At 44.3% G+C, this 26,107-nt stretch overlaps 1 protein-coding gene across 1 annotated transcript in view; it reads right to left on the bottom strand.

Moving 5' to 3' along the window:
* Positions 1–26,107, bottom strand: part of rgs12b (regulator of G protein signaling 12b) — a 50,346-nt gene that overhangs the window by 13,737 nt on the left and 10,502 nt on the right. Inside the window, 2 exon segments of the mRNA XM_056410101.1 lie at positions 2,832–2,853; positions 25,356–25,475. Of these exon segments, the coding sequence (XP_056266076.1) occupies positions 2,832–2,853; positions 25,356–25,475 (142 nt within the window).

Below are 26,107 nucleotides of genomic sequence, written 5' to 3'. Positions count from 1 at the left end.
CTTTTTATATCACCCAAAATATGGCGATCCATAGACTTTGCAAATATTATGCAAATATTGATATATAATATTGATATTGTTATTGAATAGGCTCTCAGATCAAAAGTTTGAGAAGCTTCTCCTCTTGAGGTACAATCACTGGTTTGAGAGCTAGCAATGTTGTGGCTACTGGTCAGAGGTGAGAGATGAGACTTGTTAGCCCATTTTAACGTTTGTTGAGAATCTCATCTCTTATCTATATTTAGCTTTGCCTTATGAGGCATGTTTGTTAAAACATTTTGTTAACCTTTTGTTAAATCACATATTCAATTATATGCAGCACCTCAAGGCACCTTTGTTTTCTCTTTTAATTAGTGCTAATACTGTAGGCCAATCACTTTTATTTCATTGGGCCTAATGTGGTAAAAAAAAAACACTGTTAAATGACAGACAGTTATTTTGTATTAAGTTAAGTATTAAAAGGGACTTTTGTACTGCTGCTTGATTTGAAGGCCTGTTGCCCTGTTGATTGCAATAAATAGGTCTAAAAAATATGTTTATTGTGTTTGACTGTTCAGTACTGTTCATTACATTAAAAAAGCAGACATAAAAGTAACTTAACAGTTACTTTCCCTAGTAACTAATTACTTTTGATATACAGTAACTGGTAAAGTAATTAAATTACTTTTAAAAGTAACTGTAACTAATTACTAATTTTCAGTAACTTGCCCAACACTGGTGCTAACATGTATTTAGCATCACGATAGCATGTAAGAAGTACTCAGTATGCAGAATGGCTCATTGTAAAATGATACATATGCTGGATTAGAGTAAGTGATGCATTATTTGGTATTATATATATAATATTATAGCTACTTTCCCTCAGCATTGTTAGGTTAAGATAACATAAGTTAACCTTCCCTGGGTTAATAAACCATCAACCAGCTGGAGTGTTTACTTGTTACGCCATCGGATTGAAGCAATAAGGTCCGAGAGGCGAAACTATATCGACAATAATGTCCTGTTCAAGGGTTTGCTGGCCCTCCGCTGCGTCATTATTGACGATACAGTACCGCCCCTCGTACATTATTGCTTCAAAAAGGAACAAGAAAGTTTTTTCCAAGAATTAGACGAGTCCACAGAGGTTTCCCAGCTCACAATAAGTCAATAAAAATCCATGCAGTGTACTTCACTTACTACACGCTGGCGTAATGATCTATACCCTAACGACTGCTTTGAATAACCATGAAACATCTTCGCCGTCACGCTCCCGACATCACATGCACACAACGTGCAAAGAGAGCGAGACACGTGACCGTGAAACACTTCTCTCCATCCGAGCTGGCCGTAAACATGTCGGCCATGCCTCTTCAGTCTCGTTTCTCGCCTCTTCCTCCTCCTCCTCCTCTTCCTCCTCCTCTTACCTCCCATCTGCCATGAATTGAGTCTTTCATGTGCATTTGTGAGGCGTGAAAGCACCATTTTCGTTGTTGTTGACACGTGCTGAATACCCACATGACGCCAACAGTTATCCCACGAACCAGATCCAGTAGACTCCATCAAACTCCATGTGATTCGATTATTTTTCTGTCTTCTTTCTTTTGTTGTCTATCTTATGCATTTTTCATTTTATGTTTGTAATTTTGTAAAATGTTATATTTTATACAGGTGGAGGCGTCAAGTAAGCCGAGTTGGCTTTTTGTCTCTTCCTGCATTGAGATATTTATTTTTCTCTTTTGGGATTTTTGTTTTGTTTTATTGTTTCAATTGTGCAAAAAAATTATAATTACAAAAATAATATTTTTACAAATTTTTACATTTAGAATGAAAAAATATTACAAATATAAATATATAAATATATATAACACAACAATGGAGGGAATACAGAATAATAAACAATGCACGAAAACTTCCGACCCTATATCATTCAACAGAATATTGATGATGATATTCAATTCCCAAATGCTGTTTCACAAGCACACAGCGTGGTAAATACACCAGGGCAAAGGGCAAAGGTCAAAACTGCCCCTAAGAAATATAATGTTGCCCCTGATATTACTAGGAGAGGCAAAAATTACCCCATAATTTCAATAATTTAATAGCATTTTGTTTTGGTTCTTTCTGTACTAGGTAAACCCACAAAAAAATATATAATTTCGAATTATAAAAAAACAAAGAAATAAGTTCTAATTGTTAATAATTGTTAAAAAAATTACAAAGAAATAAGAATATGATTGTCTGATTTATGTTTTGTTGTTTTTTTGTTAAAAAGATCTAAGAAAAATGTGTAGACTGCTGCCTGATAGTCTTATTATTGCCATTTTTATGACGATTGCTCATCTACTGTAAGCCTAAATAAGTATATTTATTATTTTTGAACAAACGTTAAATGTTAATTCACAAGTTTAAAGAAGTGCCCCCAATTTCTTTTTTAACGCCCCTGGATTTCAGTCAGTCGGGGGGGGAAATGCCCCCTCACAAATAAGTATGTTTCCTCCCCTGAAGTGCGTGAGAATAACCAGTCGGGTTAACGCAAAACCACTAATTTAGCCTTTCACTGTTGTTGTTTTTGTGCTGCTTATGTTCTTAAATGTGGGCCTAACTCTGCAGAGCAGGCCGAGGCGGGGCAGACGCCGAGCAGGTCCGACCAGAAACTACCGACGGCGTCCACGAGCAACGCGGTTGTATCTTAATAACTCGCCTTTTATTCCCTCCAAAAAATGACATAGAACTAGATCACAACAACTTCAGGATGCCAGATTAGAGACATCATCGATTGTATTGAGAGTGTCAGATTTACCAAAAGACGTATATATTCATATATATATATATATATATCTATATCTACTCACCTCCATCGGAGACTGCCGTGGACTGTGGAGAAGCACAGAGAGACATGGGTTAGGACATTCCCTCATCACACAGATCACACATGTCCACACAAGCTCACGCAGCTGTCCGAGCATGCAGAGACACACACACACGGTGAGACCGTTTTCTCACAGGACCTGGTTCAGTATCACACACACACACACAGTTTTAAATATCATGACAGTCAGGTTTGCGGGCACACCCACAGTCATTGTCTCGTGTGTGTGGGTGGGTGGAATCATCTGTGAACTGGCTGTGCTTGCTCTGCAAGAAAGCCTCGTCGCAGAGGTGAGGCGTGGACTGTGTGTGTGTGTGTGTGTGTGTGTGTGTGTGTGAGAGAATTTAAGGTCTACCTGCCCCCAATTTCACAGTGAAGTGTGATGTTTTCTTGCATATCTAAATCACATTATCAGCCACAGACACTGGCGTCTACAGACACCTCCACAGACCTAACTTGCTTTAGTCATATCTTATTATTTTTTCTACTTAAAGTACACACACACATCACACAGAAAAACACACACTATGTGTGTTTTCTTTCAGACGTGACCGAGCTGCGGAGTCAAGTAGCCAAAAAGAGTAAAGTAGATAACTATGTCACGTGGCTTTGTGACTGAAGAGAAGGAGGATAAGACGAAGAGGGAAAGGGGGGAAGAGAGAGAGAGAGAAGGAAGGGAGGGAGAAAGGAAGGAAGGAAGGAAGGAAGGAAGGAAGGAAGGGGGAGAAGCGAACGCAACACGATCTCACTCAGCTTTGTTAAGAAGAAAGAGAGAAAGGGGGAAGAGAGAGAGACAGAAGGAAGGAAGGACGGAAGGACGGAAGGAAGGAAGGAAGGAAGGAAGGAAACGCAACACTGATGTCACTCAGCTCTGTTAAAATGAAAGAAAGAAAGGGGGAGGAGAGAGAGACAGAAGGAAGGAAGGACGGAATGTTGATGCTTTTAATCTGTCCACTAATCGTGCTAATGCTTTATATATATATATATATATATATATATACATATATTAAATTATAGGGATGTGTGTTGGCTAGGAATAGGCGATACAATACACATCACGATGCAGGGGTTTACGATTCAATGTGTTGAAAAAAAAATCTAGGCCAGGTAATCTATTGGGATTTTTTAATTTTTTTATCTAATTTTAGGAAAACTGCTTTATGCATGAAATTGTAAGTAAAGCAACGTTAACTTTATCAGTCCCTGTAACATCCCATATCAGAGCAATGAGCCACTGCCATACATCTATGCATGTAAACTATTACTCAGGGCTGGAGAGCCAGAGACTGGTCTTAAAAAAGAAGACTTTTTTAAAGTATTGTGCCTTTGAATCTGAATGGTCCTGATTTGTGGACTCGGTGGTGGAGACCTGGTCAAGTTGTTTCCTGGCTGCTGATCCAGGATCAGTTGTCTAAACCAACATGATGCACTGATTTACATGTATGAATCTGAAACGGTCCTCAGACATACATTCTATGCATCACATTTTCATCTGGAGATTCCAGTGACCTCATGATTCCTCCCTCAGATGCATGGGAGACTCCTGGATGATGACGTCATGTCTCTATGAGGTCATCTTCAGGTCAGCAGCTCGAAATGTCTCAACTGCATACGAGAGAAATCAAGTGTTTTCTTCCTCAGTTTCCTAAATGATATTGATTCTCATTATCAACTGTAATGAAAAAGATATGAAATCATAATAGTATAAATCAAACTAATACAGCGGGACCACACCTCCTACTTTTAGTAAATCCCCTCATTATCAACCACGACACTGGGAGATATACTGAACTCTTCAAATGTCGACAGTAACCTGATTAATAAATTTTAAATATACAACAAGTACAACATTAGAGCTGGAAAAAAACCTCACTTCTCAGCGATGTGTGTCCTGTACTTTAGTATTTAAATACTTTACATTTCTAATGCAGTTTTTTCACAAGAACGCATGCATGAAGTGTTGAGTCAGGAGGAATATGAAAATAAATACTCATTATTTGTTCAAAATAATGAAATTACTCAAACCGACAACTAAAATAGAAACTTATATCAAAATAAGTCAGTTTATAAAGATAAACTAGGCTGTAGAGTTAATTTAGGATTCAAAATAAAACCCTCTCTGGTCAGGAAGCAGCAGTTTATGACACCAACACACCAGAATGATCCCTCCTTGACAATGTACTGTATATGGAGATTAGATATTGTTTTATTGAAAGTGTGCATCAGTTGGATATTTACACACGTCTTTCAGACAATTGATACCACATGTGAGGATTCTCAGATGATGCCCAATTTATCTATTTTTAGATTAGATGAGATTAGATTAGATATTCCTTTATTTGTCCCACAGTTGGGAAATTTCAGGATCACAGCAGCGGGTGCACATTAGAGCATTAATAAAAGATAAAAATAAAACACAAAACACATGAACAATACTAAATACTAAATAATAACACACCAAGAAAACTAAATATAGACACAAGGCAGTGACCAAGGGGAATTTCCAGCAGGTTAAAGCGTGCCAAGATCTCCAGAGATCTACTGCAGTTTGTGTTTATAGTTTATACGTATCTATAGAAAGAAAAAATGCAAAACATAGGACGAATAACAAAAAAGAATGAAAGAATGAAACAAACAACAACAACAACAACAACAAAGAGGATGGAGATGTTAAAGTGACCAGGTTGCCTCAGCGTATGTAAATGTGCTCTCGGATTTTGACGCACACAACCCGCTTCTCTTCGACACCGTGTTGTTGTTGTTGTTGTTGTTGTTGCATGTAAACAAAGTCGCTCACTAGTCAGTCCACTTTAAAAAAATATGAACCACAATAAAAAATGGGTTGCTCATCCAGTCTGATGGAGTTGACCCGCTGCATATGTGATGTGAAGGTCTGATTGGTCCGCGGCCAGATGGCACGGCGTCATCACCGGGGTGATATCCCCCCCCCCCCCCCCCTCTGGGTTGGCAGCGGCGTGTGAAAAAAGGTGAGATTCGATGGCGGTTGAGGTTCGGAGCCCATCGCGCAGGAAGAGAGGAAAATGACGGCGGCAGAAAGCTCACCCGGTGGAACCCGGTCACCTGATCATCGCACGCCGATCACACACAGTTCACATCTCACACATCTCAACGCCATTTATTCCGTCTCGTGTGTGTGTGCGTGTGCGTGTGTGTGTGTGTGTGTTATGCTTTATATATTATATGGTGTAGGCTATGTAAACATGTGGTCGACATCTGTATGCATTATTCTGAATGTGTGTGTGTGTGTGTGTGTGTCCCTCATCCCCATTGCGCTCCAATGTGATCACTTCCAGACGTCCCCCATGGTGGAGCGGTTTGGCCCCTAGTCGAGGCCCCGAGTCCTCTTTCCCTCTCTTTCCCTCTTTCCCTCTCTTTCCCTCTCTTTCCCTCTTTCCCTCTCTTTCCCTCTTTCCCTCTCTTTCCCTCTTTCCCTCTTTCCCTCTCTTTCCCTCTTTCCCTCTCTTTCCCTCTTTCCCTCTCTTTCCCTCTCTTTCCCTCTCTTCACCTCCAACCCATTTCAAACTCCTTTTGTTTGTTCTTCTCCTCCTTTCCCACTCTTCCCACTATGTCTTCCCATTACAACCTCTCTTCTTGCACTCTTCACTCAAGTCATCCCCTCCTCCTCCTCCTCCTCCTCCTCCTCCTCTCCTGGCAGATCCAGGTCATTCCTGACGGCCCACAGGGAATGACTGGGGGGGTTTTCCAGAACTTTCCCTCCTCAGCTTCTCTCTCTCCGAGCCCAGACCCAGAAAGAACAATGTCTTGACAATAGAGAAGAATAAAAGACATCCCCCCCAGTCGGTCAAGCCTTCTACGTTGAGACTCCAGTTATCGAGCTTTACGTTAGCATGGATGTGGCTCGCTATGTTAGCATGGAAGTGACTCGTTATGTTAGCATGGATGTGGCTCGCTATGTTAGCATGGATGTGGCTCGCTATGTTAGCATGGATGTGGCTCGCTATGTTAGCATGGATGTGGCTCGCTATGTTAGCATGGATGTGGCACGCTATGTTAACATGGATGTGGCTCGCTATGTTAGCATGGATGTGGCTCGCTATGTTAGCATGGATGTGGCTCGCTATGTTAGCATGGATGTGGCTCGCTATGTTAGCATGGATGTGGCTCGCTATGTTAGCATGGATGTGGCTCGCTATGTTAGTTTCAAGTTTCAAGTTTCAAGTTTTTATTGTCACATCCCCTTTTATACAAGTATAATCGGTTCGTGAAATTCTTATGTGCAAAACACCCGACAGCAGTAGCAGACTAAAAAAAGAATAAGAATGAGAATAAACTATACAATATCCACACAAAAAAAAGAAGAAAGTATTAACAATATATATATAAAACAATGTAATAGAATATACATCATGGCAATATATATATATAAAACAATGTAATAAAATATACACGTTTTGAGACTATATATATATATATATGTATACATACAATATATATATACAATATATATATATATAAACAATGTAATAAAATATACACCATGGCCATAGATATTCACAGAATATGTTCTGGTGTGTAGTGTTAATGAGGGTCTCAGTCCTTGTTCAGCAGCCTGATGGCCTGACTGAAGAAGCTGTCCCTCAGTCTGTTTGTGCGGCACTTGATACTGCGGTATCGCCTGCCTGACGGTAGAAGGGTGAACAGTTTGTGGCGGGGTGGTTATTGTCTTTCATCATCCGTTTGGCCCTGGCCACGCACCGCTTGGTGTATATGTCCAGGATGGAGGGAAGCTCACCTCCAACGATGTACTGTGCCGACCGCACCACCCTCTGTAGTGCCCTACGCTCCAGGGCGGTGCAGTTCCCGTACCAGACGGTGATGCAACCTGTCAGAACACTCTCGATGGTACTGGTGTAGAATGTTCTGAGGATGCGGGGGCCATGTTGAATTTCCTCAGTCGCCTAAGGAAATACAGGCGTTGTTGGGCCCTTTTCACCACGTGAGTGGTGTGCGTGGTCCATGTGAGGTCCTCGGAGATGTGCACGCCGAGGAACTTGAAGCTGCTGACCTCTCTACTGCAACTCCGTCTATGGAGATGGGGTGTGCTCTCCTCTCCGCTTCCTGTAGTCCACGATCAGCTCCTTGGTCTTCTTGGCGTTGAGGGTGAGGCTGTTCTCCTGGCACCACTGTACCAGTGATCCAACCTCCTCCCTATAGGCTGTCTCGTCGTGCCGGTAATCAGCCCCAACACTGTTGTGTCGTCAGCAAACTTGATGATGGCGTTGGAGCTGTGCATGGCCGTGCAGTCGTGGGTGTACAGGGAGTAGAGGACGGGGCTCAACACGCATCCCTGAGGGGCTCCCGTGTTGAGGGTCAGCGGCTCTGAGGTGGTACCGCCCATCCTCACCACCTGGCGGACGCCCGACAGGAAGTCAGTATCCAGCTGCACATGGTAGAGTGCAGGCCTAGACCTCTGAGCTTGGTGTCGAGCTTGGCGGGAACAATAGTGTTGAGCGCTGAGCTGTAGTCCACAACCAGCATTCGCGCGCAACAGTTCCTCCCTCCAGGTGGGAAAGGGCGGTGTGAAGTGCCATGGCAATGCGTCGTCGGTGGATCTGTTTTGACGATATGCAAATTGCCATGGGTCCAGCGTGGCAGGCAACATGGAACAAATGAAGTCCTTGACCAACCTCTCAAGCATTTACTGACAATCGAGGTAAGGGCTACGGGTCTCCAGTCATTCAGGCAGGTTACCTTGGGGTGTTTGGGGACAGGCACAATGGTGGACATCTTGAAGCTCTCAGGAACAACAGCCTGGGACAGGGAGAGGTTGAAGATGTCTGCGAAGACTCCTGCCAACTGGTCTGCACATGCTCTGAGGCGCGCCCGGGATGTGGTCGGGACCTGCCGCCTTCCGGATGTCCACCCGCTTGAAGGCTCTGCGCACGTCAGCCTCTGAGATGATCAGCAGGCTGGTCTCCTCGGCGGCGCTGCCTTGGCGGGCTGCCGCTCACGTCGAACCGAGCAAAGAATGTATTTAGCTCGCCTGGGAGGGAGGTAGAGGAGTTCTCTTCACCGCTGGTTCTCCTCTGAAGTCCGTGATTGTCTGTAGCCCCTTCCACACACCTCTCACGTCATGGCTCTTGAGCTTTTCCTCCACCTTGTTCCTGAACTCCCGCTTGGCAGAGCCGATGGTCTTACGGAGGTCGTAGCGGGCTCTTTTGTATTCCGCCATATTCCCGGAGTCAAAGGCGAACATCCCGGAGTGCAGCGCGAACATCGCCATTTATCCACGGTTTCTGGTTGGGATAAATCCGAACCGACTTGGTAGGAACAACGTCATCTATGCATTTCTTGATGAACCCGGTGACTGAGGCGCGTACTCACTGGCGTTGTTGTCCGGACGCGACCCTGAACATATCCCAGTCAGCACGTTCAAAACAGTCCTGTAGCATAGACTCCGATTGGTCCGACCAGCGCTGCACTTCCTTCACAGCGATTGGTTGCTGCTTAAGCCTCTGCCTGTAGGCGGGAGTAGTTGGATGGGCGGTGGTCCGATTTGCGACGGTGGGCGGAGGAGGGCTTTGTATCCATCCCGGAAGGGAGTGTAGCAGTGGTCGAGAATCCGCTCCCCTCGTGTTGCCTTTATGTGTTGGTAGAACTTGGAGAACTTTCTTCAGGTTCGCTTTGTTGAAGTCCCCGCCACAATGAAAGCAGCCTCGGCGTGTGCCGACTCCTGCTCGCTGATCGCCCGTAGAGTTCCTTCAGCGCTATGTCCGTGTTAGCTTGAGGCGGAATGTACACAGCAGTTACGGTGACTGCTGTAAACTCCGATGTAGCCAGAATGGTCGACACATGAGCATTAGGTACTCCAGGTCCGGGGAACAGAACGACTTGAGAGTATGTACATGACTTTGGTTGCACCAAGATCTGTTTATCATGAGACATACCCCCTCCACGATCTTTACCAGAGAGAGTCTTTGTTCTGTCCGCGGTGGGCGGAAAATCCTGCCGGCTCGATGGCTGAGTCGGTAACCTCCTCCGACATCCATGTCTCCGTAAGGCAGATGATGCAGTTGTCCTTAGTTTCCGGTGGAATTGAATACGAGCCTGTAGCTCGCATAGCTTATTGTCCAAAGACTGTACATTTGCCAGTAAAATGGTGGGTAGTGGGGTCGATTGGCTCGGCGTCTCAGCCTAACCAGCACGCCAGCTCGCTTCCCCTCCGTCGGCGGCGTTTGCGTGATCGCGCCTAAAATGGACGGAGATAGTTCCGCTACTGTTCCTGGCGGGACGTCCGAGTAAGAGTTGAAAAACTCTGGTAGGCGGCGAGCAACTGCCGATCCAATCTCCAGAAGTGTGCATCTGTCGTACGTTAACTGGCTGCTAACGTTTTGTGCAAAAATAGTCGCAATAATAAGAATAAATAACAAAAAACTACTACAAAATCCGGGAGCTCGCAACACAGCCGCCATCACGTACGGCGCCATATCACACATGGATGTTAACATGGATGTGGCTCGCTATGTTAGCATGGAAGTGGCTCGCTATGTTAGCATGGATGTAGCTCGCTTTGTTAGCATGGATGTGGCTCGCTATGTTGCATGGATGTAGCACGCTATGTTAGCATGGATGTAGCACGCTATGTTGCATGGATGTAGCACGCTATGTTAGCATGGATGTGGCTCGCTTTGTTAGCATGGATGTGGCTCGCTGTGTTAGCATGGATGTGGCTCGCTTTGTTAGCATGGATGTGGCTCGCTATGTTAGCATGGATGTGGCTCACATTTTTAGTGTGCAGGCGTGCCAAATTGGTGTTTATTTTTAGGGCACAAAACTAAAAGAAATAGGACTAAGTTTAATAAAATCCTTCAATTTCTTAATAAAATCTTGTCAGCGATAAAGTTAAAGCACTTTGCTCCTTCAACAATTCTTTAGTTAGATATTTGACTTTCTATCGCATAAAAAAATCACAACTGTGAATTCAGTCTCGTTGTATGTGTTTTTTTTATTATAGAAAACACATGCAAAATATTTTTGGTTGATTTATCTACAATTTTAATGCAGTCCTATAAAAGGGTTATGGAATAATTATTAATTAATTTCCATCATTTAACAATTATTTTTAGGTATTAAATCTGATTATTTTCTATTCCTCTATACATAGTTAAGTCTATAAGACTTCAAACACATTTTTGAGAAGCTAGAACCACACAATTAATTTAATATGTTGTTGTTTAATATATTAATTAATATTAATATATTATTAATATTAATAAGTAATGTTAAATCTTGTTTAATGCCCACGAGCAACGGGTCCAGCAACTTCAGTCAGTCGGCAGATTCTGGCCCATCGTGAAATTCACAAGAATAAAAAGAGAAAAAAATTATACTAAGAAGAACTTTATAGGAATATAATTGGTGCACTGAGAAGAACTTTATAGGAATATAATTGGTGCACTGAGAAGAACTTTATAGGAATATGTTCTGCTTGGCTGTGAACAGCGACACAGTGTTGTGGACAGTTATGCAACGAACACACACACACACACACACTGAATCAAGTGTTGCTGCCAGTGGGATCTGCAGTGTTTAGTGTTAATTATGACTTTTGTTGATGGAGAGCATTAAAATGACCGGTTTGGATTTTATTGTGCGGTTCAAAAACAAGATTATTTTGTCCGCGGGTCACAACATGTTTGTACACCAACATCCTCCCGGAGCATAAAATACCACCTTGTAGCTACATGCCTGGCTTTTTTCATGCTGTGTGTGTGTGTGTGTGTGTGTGTGTGTGTGTGTGTGTGTAGGGAGTGGCCGGTCACTGTGCGTACAGGACCCAAGTGCTATATTAGCTGTGACTCGTAGGAGGGGTGTGGCTTACATCATCTGTTATGAAGCCTGGACGTTGGGTTCAAACTGTGGCAAACACACACACACACACACACACACACACGCCGGTTGATAGTTTACAGCCGTTTACTCTCCGTGTCATCGTAACATTAATACTAAATTCTCCTCAAAACAATCACGTGTTTTTCCCAGAATGTTCCGCGTCTGCGGACGTTAGAAAAGCGGGCGACGGCCGGCGGCGATTCCTGGAAAAAGAGCAGGACGAGACACAGAGCAGCCAGTGACAGGCGGCAGGGTGAATACAGACCTGTGGGAGAAACTGTGAGGGTTACATGACGCACACACACACACACACACACAAAGACAACACTGTTTGTACCACAGGAAACATTTCCTGGCTCCAACACTAGAGCTGCAACTGCCACCTTTTGGAAAGGGATGAGATCCTCACGTGCACGTGTGTGTGTGTGTGTGTGTGTGTGTGTGTGTGTGTGTGTGTGTGTGAAAGGTGAAAGAGAGAGTGAAAGACAGAGAGAGTAAAAGAGAGTGTGTGTGTGAGTGTGTGAGAGAGAGAGGTGAAAGTGAGAGAGAGTGTGAGTGTGTGTGTGTGTGTGTGTGTCTGTGTGTGTCTGTGTGTGTGAGTGTGTGTGTGTGAACGAGGCCGATGGAGACTATATAATATATATTATATAATATATCGCTGAACACGTCTTCCTTCTACTCGTGTCCCCGTAACCACTACGAGGGACCACACCTCGATCTGAACAACTGACACACACACACACACACACACATACACACACACACACACACACACACCGCCCTTAAAAAGGTGACTTAGAATTTACAACATAGATTTTTGCCATAAACACACACACACACACACTGAGGAGGAAGCTGTTGCGTGCCTGTGTGTTTACTTTTGAATATGAGGTGAACATAGTGGCCGCCATTGAGAGGACCAGAGTCTCTGGCATGAAAGAGGCTCAACTCCAGCTCGGAGAGGAGAGGAGAGGAGAGGACGAGTCGAGGCCGACGAGCCGGTCGGGACCAGGATCCAAACGGGTCCAATGAGGCTCTGCGGGTGTGAGCACTGATCTCGCGTGTGTGTGTCTTTTTTTTTAACGTGTCCATGATTTGGATTTAAAAAACGTACGCCGATCACAAAAGTTCAGCGTCGATGGAAGCGTTGTGTTCACGATCTCAAACGGCTCCACAAATATTTGAAAACATATCTTTCTTTCTTTTTTCTTCTCTCCTCCGTGACCCGCACTGGAATTCTGGGATAAAGCTAAAAAAAATAAAAAAATGTTTAAATCCCCAGTGAAACTATTCAGGAATCGATATTCAGTCTCTGTGAAAGAAAGGAATGCGGACCAGTGTTTGTTTTCCTACAATAGAACCTCACAGGGGGGGGGGGGGATGGGGGGGGGGTGAGTCAGAGGCTGAGCCGGTGATAAATGTTTGCTTTACTTGGCTCTCGTGCACACAGACAGAAGACGAGGGGTGCGAGACGCTAACCCAATACAATCTGATGAAATCAGCCCGTCTGAGCACACACACACACGCTCACACGCACACTCACAGACACACACACAGACACACACACACACGCACACACACGCACGCACACACACACACACACACACACACACGCACACACGCACACACACACACGCACACACACGCTCACACACACACGCACGCACACACACGCTCACACACACACTCACAGTCTGCATGCTCTAAATCAAGTGATATTCACAAGCAGTCGCCAGTTCACCTTTTTTTCCATTGTCTCACAGCTGCTGCTGTTTGCCCCTCACTATCTGCAACGCATGCACCAGCTCACAGGAGGAGAGGAAGAGGAGGAGGAGGAAGAGGAAGAAGAAGAAGAAGAAGCTCTTTCCGTCTTTTGCATCCATTTGTTTCAAAGAAACCGCCTGGAGCTTTCTCTTAGCTATTCTGTCTCACTTTTACACACACACACACACACACACACACACACACACTTCTCCCCACCAGACAGGGCTTTCCCAGCCATCAGGTCTCCCTCTCTTACGGTCTGGAGGTCATGGATTCCTCTCTTTCCGTCTACTCTTTCCATCTCTACTCGTCTTTAGATAGATAGATAGATAGATAGATAGATATATACTTTATTAATCCCCAAGGGGAAATTTGTCGAGCCAGTAGCAGCAACACACAAGAATAAAAATAAAAATAAAAAACACAAATATAAGAAGGGTTAGGGTGATCTGGCAAGAGGTGAACTGTTGTAGAGCCTCATAGCCGTCGGCAGGAATGTAGTATCCTCTGAATGACATTCCCGCTCTCCTTTTCTCTTCCCATCTCACCTCTCTCTTTTTATCTTCTATGTCATCAACTGTGCAAAAGGAAAATTGCTAAACTTCTTTCATCCCCCAACACACACACACACACACACACACTCGTGGCACTTTGCAAGACACACTTTGGGGTTTTTTTTAAAAGTTTGCTTCTACGGACATAATTAAATGAGTGAGTGAGTCTCTTCTTCCACTCACTTCCCTCCACTCTAAACACTCAAAAGTACGGCATATTGTGCAGACCACTCCGCGCGTGTGTGTGTGTGTGTGTGTGTGTGTACTACTCACTGTATTGAAGTTCCAGACCCGCTTGAAGGAGAGCCTCTTCCTCAGGCTCATGCTGCTCTCCTCTCACACAGGAGGTAAAACCTCAACTCTACATGTCTGGAGCTCACTACACACACACACACACACACACACACACACGCACACGCACTCACACACACACACACACGTGGAAACGCTCACGCTCGCACATGTGCGCCGACGGAGCTTCTTCGGGAGCTACCTAGGGCAGGAAACTCATTCTGCCTTGTATGGAGCCATGCCTCAGCACACACACACACACACACACACACACACACACACACACACACACACACACTCAAGAGTTAGCCTTAACTATCTGCGAAAGGTGGACCTCTCTCCCTCCATCATACAAGTCCTTCTCTCTCACACACACTCCTTCACACACACACTTAGCGGACGGACTGACTTAGATGTTACATTCTCTTTCACACACACACACACATACTCTCGTTTCCATAGTGACACACCCCCATCGGGCGGCGGTTAGGAGGGGGAGGGAATAAAGGTCGGGCCGGCCAATCGGGCTCCAGCTAAGCCCTCACCTCTCCACCCTCCTCTCTGAGGCAGGTTTATATTAAACTCGACCGCGTCGGATGTTTTAAAGTGATTTAGGAAATTAATAGTTATATATTTGCGTATCACACACACACACACACACACACAGGGAGAAGAGGAAGAAGGGAGGTGATTTTCGTTGCACCCGCTTCCAATAAGCCGGTGACATTTTCTGCAGGTTTTTTCGAAAGGTCGAGTGGAGCGAACACTTCACAGGACAGAGGAACACACACACACACACACACACACACACACACACACACACACACACACAAAGGCTGCGATTGAACTCATGCATAATAACGCCTTCAGCCTACACCTCGCTGCCCCTAATTTCCTGTGGGAGCAAAGTTCTTACTGCACCTCCTCCTGTGACTCCACAGTCGCTCCTTTGGATGCGTCTCCATCTGACTTGCTGTACAAAGATGTGAGAACGCGTGACCCGCCAAAATAAAAGCTGTGTTTGACCTGACAGAGGCAAGAAGTCTCCATGTGTTTATGCTTGTGGATGTTTAATGACACATTTTACATTTTAAAGCATTTTAAAGTATTTTTTTTCAGCGCATTGTTTTCCACATTGATCCAACGCTCTGTGATTCCGCTCGTCTTCCCTCTCTGGACTGGACTTGTGAGGACTCTCCAGCCGTCGTGGACCAACGTGTTTCCCCACCTCGTATAAAGTTGTGGACGTCTCTTCTTTTGTCCGTGTTTGTTTGGGGCTTCTCGCCTTGTAGGACTTCCCAAAATGGAGCTCAGAACGCGGCGCTGCACTGTTGTTAAAGCTAACGTTAACATCCCCGTATCATAGCAACATGGGGGATGGCTGCAGCGCTATGCCCCCCCCATTAATATTGTACACACACACTCACACACACACTCGGGCTGAAGGCGCTGCCAGAGGCTCAGTGGACCCCCTCTTCTTTACCTTTATAGTTTTTCCTGGTTCAGCTACTTAAATACACCTGGAAAAAGGGAGTCAACCTCTAGAGCTTCATTCCAGAGCTTCACCTCTCTGACAGGCCGGGATGAATTACGAGAGTGTGTATACGAGGAACCTGTGATACGAAGAACCTGTGATACGAGGAACCTGTGCTCTAGTTCAGTCCAAAAACATAGTGTCAGTGGAAGGGACAGAGAGAGAGAGAGAGAGAGAAGCCCGGACATCACACGGGATAAGAGGGATGTGACAGAGTTTAAATTGGCTAAATCCACATCCGGATGAGAAAGGGAAGCGATGATGAAAGAAGAAGAAAAGAGGAGAGATTCTCTCTCTCTCTCTCTCTCTCTCTCTCTCTCTCTCTCTCTCTCTCTCTCTCTCTCTCTCTCTCTCTCTCTCTCTCTCTCTCTCTCTCTCTCTCTCTCTCTCTCTCTCTCTCTCTCTCTCTCTCTCTCTCTCTCACCACATGGGTTTACTATCCACAAGTATACGCTTCAACTGTATTGCCGTCAGTGGATCGTATTAGGCTACAGACATTATTTGTCATATCTTTTGGGGTTATTTCTATTTTCTTTGTGAATCATTTTTCTGCCTTTAAAAAAATCAATACTTGGTTGAACAACTTGAATGAAAATAAATCTAATAACCAAATTTGGTCTGCAGAAAAGAGTTGCCATCATCCCTCTGGTTTCTCTTTTTCTCTGCACATAAATTCAAGCAGACTCAGCAGCGCCCTCTGCTGGCCCGATGGAGGCGAGGCGCCGCATCGACCCACGCTTCTGGGTTTTTCTCTTACTGCCTCTGTCTCAGTATTTAATGTGAGACAGCGAATCGATGATGAGATGGCGTATCAGCCCCATCAGCCATCCATACTGTATGCATGTACGCATCAATAGCTGGAAGGGTCTGGACAGACAACACACACACACACACACACACACACACACACACACTCACTCATTATGTTATATTACAAAAAGGCTAAAAATAACAGAAACACATGATACAGATGTGCTTGGTGCCCCGTGATGTGGCCTCTTTGTGCCTCTTGTCTGCCTTAAAGACGACACACACCGTGACTTGATTTTCAAAATCAATATGACGTGCACGTGTTGGGATGAAAAGAGTCCGTTTCAGTCATAAGTTGCTGGTGAATCCTAAACACATGCAAAGAAATTTGAAAAGAGGTGAAATCGTGCAAACCGCGATGACTCACGCCAAAAAAAATGGAAAAAACTGGAACTGTGAAGAGAAACAAGTCGACCTTCACGACACACACACACACACACACACACACACAGACGGACTTCTGTGCGTCGGCATGGATTTAACACCCGGTCTCGCAGCCGGCTCGTCACATGGCGTCTGCTTGGCTGTGCAGACGTGGTGAACTGCACCCATCTGCCACTTGACGGAGACAGGAAAAGAAAAAAGCTCCTCCCGAGGTGGTTCATGTACAGGAACAACGTGGATGCTGTCTCATCATCTGATTTTTCCTTTCTTAACACACACTCTGTGCTCCCAGGGGGGATATCACGAGGAACACACACACACACACACACACACACACACACACACACGCGCAGAAGCCATCACACAGTGAGAGTACACAACCACACACACACACACAAACACACAGAAGAAGAAGAAATGTGTGTTCATTGTGGGCTTTTTTTGGTTACGTGAATGAGTTTGTGTATGTGTGTGTGTGTGTGTGTGTGTGTGTGTGTGTGTGTATGTGTGTGTCAGAGGACTTGCAGGCTGCTCTCTTCTCACTGCTGTGTTTAGTGCTGCTTTCCACCAGAGTGTCAAACCCACCTCACTCTTAAATAGCGACCTTTTACTAAACTTTTTTTTGAAAACAATAGTTCATATACTATATGAACTAACAGTGTATACTATATACATTAAAGAATTATTTTTTACAATGCAATTAGACATATACTAACTATGCGGAATGGTAACAATTCAATAGAAGATCCACAGAACAAAAACGGGTTCACTTCCTGCATTAAACGAATCTCCGAATCAACAGGTTTCCCTTTAACGCAACACAGAGAGAAATAGACTCGTGTGATTGGCCCACGCGGGTCACATGATCCTTCATTCCACAGACGGGGCCTTTCGACGAAAGTTTCAGAGCATTTCACTTCATTTAATCTATAAATAATAATCTACTGAATGATAAGGATTAATTGAGACTTCCGCAAGATAACAGAACATTGTTATTAAAGAGTTTTAGGAGGGTTTAAACGATATGCGGCAAGAGTTTGATTAGGATTTAAATTCAAGCCGACAATGATAAATGCATTTGTATTATTTCGTTATGTAACATCATCCCTCTGTGTGAGACAGCCTGCATGCTATACGTGACAGAAGCAAAGGGAGTCGTCACTCAATTACAGGCTGCATCACATATCGGGAGAGCACACACGCACACACACACACAGACACACACGCGCGCGCGGCTCGGTTACTCACTGGATCAGCGGCCGTGTCAGAATCAACGGTCAAAGTTTTCTGCTCCATGAAGATAGAGACAAGTAATCCTCAGCGCTGCATGTGAACGCTTCCTTCAGGACACATTGTCATCAGCTGGTAGGTGTGTGTGTGTGTGTGTGTGTGTGTGTGTGTGTGTGTGTGTGTGTGTGTGTGCGGTCGCGTGTGTGTGTGTGTGTGTGTGTGTGCGTGTGTGTGTGCGTGCGCGTGTATCGTGCAGGAGACGAAGCGGCAAAGCGTTATCGTTTTCAAATGTCCAAACCGCTACAGATTGTCGCTAGATTTCTCTCTCTCTCTCTCTCTCTCTCTCTCTCTCTCTCTCTCTCTGTCATCCCCCTCTTCCTCCTCCCTGCCTTCTCGGCTCCCTCCCCTCCGCTTTCCTTTGCTCTTCCACCCACCCTCCTATCATTTCTATTCCTCCCACACTGCTGTGGGTTAACACACACACACACACACACACACACACACACACACACACACACAGAGACAACTGCGGAGGCACGGCTGCAGAGGGAGACCCCTTGTCATTAAGGGACACACACACACACACTCACACACACACACACAGAAAGTTGAATAACGCTTTGAATGCGTTCCCTCGGTGCTCCTCCGTCATCTGATTAGTATGCCACATGCATATCTGGGGCACGCAGAGGAAACTGACATTCATGACGGAGGAAGAGGAGGGGAGCGGAGTGTGTGTGTGTGTGGGGGGGGCGGGGGGCAAACAAGGCACAACATGGAGGGACGGATGAGTGATTAGCAACGATGGATCCTGGACTATAAACCATGAAGAGTTAAGCTTGAGCTGCCTGTTATCTTTTATTGTTATCTTATATGTTGACTGTTGATTGTTTTTTAATTGTTGTTGTTGTTGTTGTTTGTCTAATGTGTAAACACCAGCCGCCAAGTCAAATTCTTCGTGTGTCTAACGCACGTAGCAAATAAATGCTTCCGATTCTGATTTTACGTCATAACATTATATTTAGCCGACGCGATTATGTAAAGCAACTTGTTCACCGCTACGGGGAGCAGCTCAGGGTTAAGTGCCTTGCTCAAGGGCCCATCGACTCGGGCCGAGACGGAACCTAAAAAAACAAACTTTAAAAAGGCATTTTAGTCATTTTAAATATTTCGCCCCCCGAGCGGAAGAAGTTCGGTGGGGATAGCGGTCCGACGCTCGAGGCGACGGCGGCGGGCGACGTCTGTAACGATGACCTGAAGAAGAACTGGCTGCATTCCTCAACATGCCTCGACACCCAGTGGAGGGACTCACTGGAACACCCACACACACACACACACACACACACACACACACACCCACACACACACACACACACACAGCCCTCCTACCCGTCCTCCACTAGGCCAAGGGGTGAAGTACCACCTCACTCACACTCAGCCATGATAAATAACCAGGTTGTACCGATACGTCGACCCCCTGCAGGAACACTGTGTGTTCTCTGCTGTGTGGCTCGCCACGTTGACATTTTAAAGTGTTTTAAATGACTTTAAAACATATTCAGGTCATGTTTTAACTTTTAACATTATATTGTCGGGAGCTAGAAACGAAAAAGGTCATTCGCGTCTCCATATTCAAAGTAATTCTAATTCCCGACGGGTCGAATCCTTCCGTGGTCGACGCTCTAGGCACCCCTCGTGCACGGTGTCCTTTCAAAATAAAAGTTCAGTTCAATTCAGTTTTTTTTGTAAAGCCCAATATCACAAATTTACGAATTTTCCTCAGTGGGCTTTACAATCTGTACACATCCTCTGACCTTTGACCTCACACAACTTTTTTTTAAAGTTTAGGAAACGACCGTTGATCGATGAAGGATTCGCTTAACCTGACGGACGACTCACAGGAAGAAGTGCTCGTCCCTTTAAGTGCTCGTCCCTTTAAGTGCTCGTCTCTTTTCTAGTCCAGGAAAGGGAAGAAGAGTTTGTTTAGGGCTGTCCTCTGAGTATTCTTTTTTTGAGTCGCTCGTATGGTTTTATCCACAGATCGATTAGTTGATTTAATATCTACATTAAAAAAAGCACCAGTTTTAAATCTCGTGTCTAAGCTTCTTGGAAATAACATCTGATAAAAGCGGAGAAAAGGACTAATCGATTAAAGAGAATCTTCTCGAGCAATTCAACGTAGCAACGGAGAGACGGACAGGGATTAAAATTACAGCAATATGCAAAAAACAAGCACATAAAACAACACAAGCACACACACACACACACAGGGGTCACGTTGGTTATGTATAGTTCGGTATATGGCTTCAAACCTTTAAAAAATCAAATGTTATGCCAGAAAAATAAATAAACCAAACCTCTGCCATCAAGAGCAACTGCACATTCAGCTGAAGTCTCCTTTCAGGAATATAATTTATAGTTTGTGAGATTTCCGTTTTGATGGATTTGGTCAAAGGGGGTAAACATGCAAGTTCTTTTTAATATACCATAGGTGTAATCTCCATAAACAGATATCTGGATGTGAACGATGAGGTGTTATGGTGTCGGAGGTGTCCTGGTTTCCACTTTCTATTCCGAGTGGTATTGACCAATCACCTTCGAGCGTGCTTTGGAGAGCAATCTCCGAGCCCATGAGCTCTCGTCTCAAAACCGTTTAGCTTTTTATTAGCTCGGCTAATTGGCGTGAGGGAGGCGTCGCCCGTCAACTCCGTTCTCCCGCGCCGCAAATTGATCATCAGACGATAAAAAAACCCCGACCGATTCGACCTCTCCACCGCGATTACCTGGGTCTTATTTTAGAAAACGTACGTACGCAGGGGGCGACCCACACCCCCGGGTGTGTGAGGCCGCCGTCGGTTGGAGTTTAAAGCAGCTTTTCCGCGGGTTTTAAACAATTTGTACTTTTAAAAAAAGTTGAGCAGCTTTTACAATACGACAGGTTCGTCAGACGACTGAAACACACACACACACACACAGCCTGCCTTCCTTCCTCTCATGGCTGTCGTAAGACATTGCCTGTGTGTGTGTGTGTGTGTGTGTGTGGGTTACAATCGGACCCGTCACAAGACAAGCTGCAAGCCTCCAGCTCAGGCAGTCACACACACACACACACACACACACACACACACACACACACACACACACACACACACACACACACACACACACACACACACACACACACACACACACACACACACACACACACACACACACACACACACACACATTCAGTACTCTGCACACAAACACTTCAACCACAGCATGAGCACCCGGGGAAGCTTCAATGGCACGGCTAATGAGAATGGATGAGAACTGTGTGTGTGTGTGCATATGTGTGTGTCTGAGGAATTATAGTGTAATCGTCCTAAGTGTGTGTGTGTGTGTGTGTGGTCTATATACTCTGTGCTTTTGTGTTGAGGCCTCACTAACGAGGGGAATGTCAGTGTGTTGCTCATCAGAGCTCATTAGAATTGCAGGCTAACACTTCGAAACCCCATTACCCCCCCACCATCAGCACACACACACACACACACACGGACACACACACACACACACACACACCACTTTCTCTCTCTCCTCTCACAATACAAAGCCCTTTCTGTTTGTGGATGCTACGGCATAAGAAGCAAGAGAAGAAGAAGAAGAAAAGGCCTAACGACCGGAAGAAAAAGGTAGAATAGAGACTAGATGGGGGGGGGGGGCATGGGACAGAGAAATATCTACTCTTCACATAATGGCCGGGCAATTTTTTAAACTGACAACAACGACACTCACACAGCAGAATACACAGTGGATCCCACAGAATACACAGTGGAACCCAATTCCTGCAAATTGATTTTTCCACGCGAGTAATTTGATTAGATTTTGTCACAATAAACCTCTCACAGCCGCTTTAACTCAAAAAAAAAAAAAAAATGTAATAGTTTAAGAAACAGCATCTCTCATTTGACTCCAGCCGTATGGACGTATGGAGCATTTACATCATTACATTACATTACATTACATGTCATTTATTATTTAGCGCTTACAATAAGTTGCATTTTCAACCTAGAAACAAAAAACAGACAACAAAGAAACAGGAAGTAAACATTTCAACAACATCGTGAACTAAAAAAGTAATAAGTAGTGCTATCTAATCTATGCCCACTAAGTAACTATCTGTGTTTTATCCAGATATAGTCGAAAAGGTGTGTTTTCAGTCTCGACGGAAAGATGTAGAGCTTTCTGCTGTCCCTGATGTCAGTGAGCTCGTTCCCCCTGAGAGGAGCAGGGACAGCAACACAGATTTGATTGTGATTAGCTCGAGGTGCAGTAGTCACAAGTCGATTGGCTGTTGCATGCCGTCTCTCTCTCTCTCTCTCTACTGGGCTTTCCAATGCCCGAAAATGTATATATAAAAAATAAAAGAACCAACTGAAGCGACAGTAATGTGCTTATCTTCTCCCCCTTGGAGCCCCGTAGCCACTAAACGGAGGAAACATTTAACTTTCTCCTGATCTCGATCTCACAGGACCAACACTACAGTTATGAACTTTATTCCACTTCTGTTGAACGTACGTGTTCAATAGTTTTACCCTGTAGTGAGTGTGTTTGTGGAGTAACCGTGTGCCCAGGCATTGACTAAAGGGCATATAACAGCATGTCTGCAGTCTCCTGTACCGGTCACCTCCTCTTTAGGAAATACTGAACTAAATAATTATAATAATTATTATAATTATTATTATTATTATTATAATTATTATTATAATTATACAAATAATAATAATAATTGTAATTATTATAATTATTATAAATATTATTATAATGCTTATTATTATTATAACTTTTTATTTATATAGCACCTTTAAAAACAAAGTTTACAAAGTGCTCTACAGAGAGTCAAGGCAAAACAAATAGAATAGTAAGAAACAAATCTAACATTTAAAAATATATATATTAAAATTAGGGGAACCAAAGTTCTGCATAAAAGGACGACATCACTTAACCCTTGTGTTGCCTTCGGGTCAATTTGACCCGATTCAATGTTTCACCCTCCTGTCGCCTTCAGGTCAATATGACCCGATTCAATGTTTAACCCTCCTGTTACCTTTATATTTACTAACATATTTTACCCTTGAGGTCAGTATGACCCCAGCTATTAAAATCTCCAGACAATTATTAGAATTAATATTGTTTTCCAAGTTTAAGTGTGAGGTACTTTATGTTTGTTTGTTGACTCCCGAAAGAACACCGACATTAAATATTGAATCGGGTCAAAATGACCCGAAGGCAACACAAGGGTTAAAAGCTGTTCTATAAAAATGGGTTTGAAGAAGTGATTTAAAAGAAGTCGCTGATTCTGCGAGCCTTATGCCCTCCGGTAGGAAATAAGCATATAGTCAAATAACTGGATCATTTATTTCAGTTAAAATGAGAACTCAAGTATAAGTATTGCTTTAGTGTCGCCACGCGGCCCCCAGGGAGCAGAATATTAAAGATAAATCGATCCATCAAATCCAGTTGACGTTAATAAATGCCGCGCCATTGAAGCCTCGCCGCAGCAACAGATCCATAGAGGCCTCCGGTGCCCGTCGGCTCTTTCTATAGACGGCTCTGTCCGTGACTGTGTCTACGTTGCCATGGCGATGTGAGAGGAGGGCTCGGTGCCACGAGAAGACGTGATGCACACGAGCTGCTGTTCAGAGATGGACGTGATCAGAGATGGAGACATATCTGTGTGTGTGTAGGTGTGTGTGGGTGTGCTTGTGTAGGTGTGTGTGTGTGTAATTGTGTTTGTGTGTGTAGGTGTGTGTGTGTAGGTGTGTGTGTGTGTGTGTAGGTGTGTGTGTGTGTGTGTAGGCGTGTGTGTAGGTGTGTAGATGTGTATGTAGGTGTGTGTAGGTGTGTAGGCGTGTGTGTAGGTGTGTAGGGGTGTGTAGGTATGTAGGTGTATATAGGTAGGTGTGTGTAGGTGTGTAGGCGTGTGTGTAGGTGTATATAGGTAGGTGTATGTAGGTGTGTAGGCGTGTGTGTAGGTGTAGGTATGTAGATGTATATAAGTAGGTGTGTGTAGGTGTGTAGGGGTGTGTAGGTGTATATAGGTAGGTGTATGTAGGTGTGTAGGCGTGTGTGTAGGTGTATATAGGTAGGTGTGTGTAGGCGTGTGTGTAGGTGTGTAGGTGTATATAGGTAGGTGTATGTAGGTGTGTAGGCGTGTATGTAGGTGTATATAGGTGTGTAGGTGTGTAGGTGTAGTGTATATATAGTAGGTGTGTAGGCGTGTGTGTAGGTGTAGGTATGTAGGTGTATATAGGTAGGTGTGTGTAGGTGTGTGTAGGTATGTAGGTGTATATAGGTAGGTGTGTGTAGGTGTGTAGGCGTGTGTAGGTATGTAGGTGTATATAGGTAGGTGTGTGTGTAGGGGTGTGTAGGTATGTAGGTGTATATAGGTAGGTAGGTGTGTAGGTGTGTAGGTGTGTGTAGGTGTAGTGTGTATATAGGTAGGTGTGTGTAGGTGTAGGGGTGTGTAGGTGTATATAGGTAGGTGTATGTAGGTGTGTAGGCGTGTGTGTAGGTGTAGGTATGTAGATGTATATAGGTAGGTGTGTGTAGGTGTGTATGTGTATATAGGTAGTGTGTGTAGGTGTGTAGGTGTAGGTAGGTATAGGTAGGTGTGTAGGTGTGTAGGTGTGTGTAGGTAGGTGTATAGTGTGTGTAGGTGTATATAGGTAGGTGTGTGTAGGTGTGTAGGTGTGTGTAGTGTGTATAGTGTATATAGTGTGTGTGTGTGTGTAGGTGTAGGTGTATATAGGTGTGTGTAGGTGTATGTAGGTGTGTGTGTGTGTGTGTGTGTTCCTACCTCCAGGTTATCCAGGTGTGTGTGTAGTTGTGTATAGGTGTGTTTGTGTGTGTGTAGGTGTGTGTGTGTGTATTTGTGTATAGGTGTGTGTAGGTGTATGTATGTGTATAGAGGTGTGTGTGTAGGTGAGTGTGTGTGTGTATTTGTGTATAGGTGTATATAGGTGTATGTAGGTGTATGTAGAAGTGTGTAGGTGAGTGTGTGTAGTTGTGTGTGTGTCCCTACCTCCAGGTCGTCCAGGGAGCGGGCCATGCTGAGGCGTTTAGAGCGTCCGAAGGAGCGTCTGGCGGAGGAGCGCTGGGGGAGAGGAGGGAAGCCCATGGTGAGACCCCTGAACCGCCCACCCTGAGGAGAGACACACACACAGGCTCAGCTCACATGTAACATGTAATACAACTACATAGGGGGGGGGGGGGGCCGTAAGGTCAGAGAGGTCAAGGTTGCTCGTCCTAATCCCTTGACCAGGAAACATCAAAGAGAGGATGTAACGGTGTGAATGAGTCTAAAGTCACTCCAATTAGGAAATGATCACATGACAAAAATAAATATAAGAATTAAAGAGCAGCCATTGGCTGATACTGGAGCACAGCCAGTATATCAGAACCGGCTTATATGTTTGATGATTATCAGTAACGAGGAACTTTAGCACAGAAATGCCAAAGAAAGGTTTAAAAAGTGTCCCAATTACAGTTAATACGGGACCCTAAAATGTTGTCGATATCCGAGTCACAGTCCTTAATAATAATTTTGTTTAACAAAAAAAAAGAAATTATGTTATGTGTTTATATATTTATTTATGAAAGGAATAGTGAACAATATATTATCAAATATTAATATGAGCACAAGTATCATCCTTAAACATCCTTTGATATGGAAACTTAAAAAAACTAAAACATACGGAGTAAAATGTCTAAATGTGCGTGTGTGTGTGTGTGTGTGTGTGTGTGTGTGTGCGTGTGTGTGTTTTGCAGGTATGA

Source organism: Pseudoliparis swirei, chromosome 24 (assembly GCF_029220125.1).
Source record: "Pseudoliparis swirei isolate HS2019 ecotype Mariana Trench chromosome 24, NWPU_hadal_v1, whole genome shotgun sequence".
Classification (NCBI taxonomy): Eukaryota; Metazoa; Chordata; class Actinopteri; order Perciformes; family Liparidae; genus Pseudoliparis; species Pseudoliparis swirei.
The sequence above is the reverse complement of the archived record's forward strand: the minus strand, read 5'-3'. Positions and strand labels throughout refer to the sequence as shown.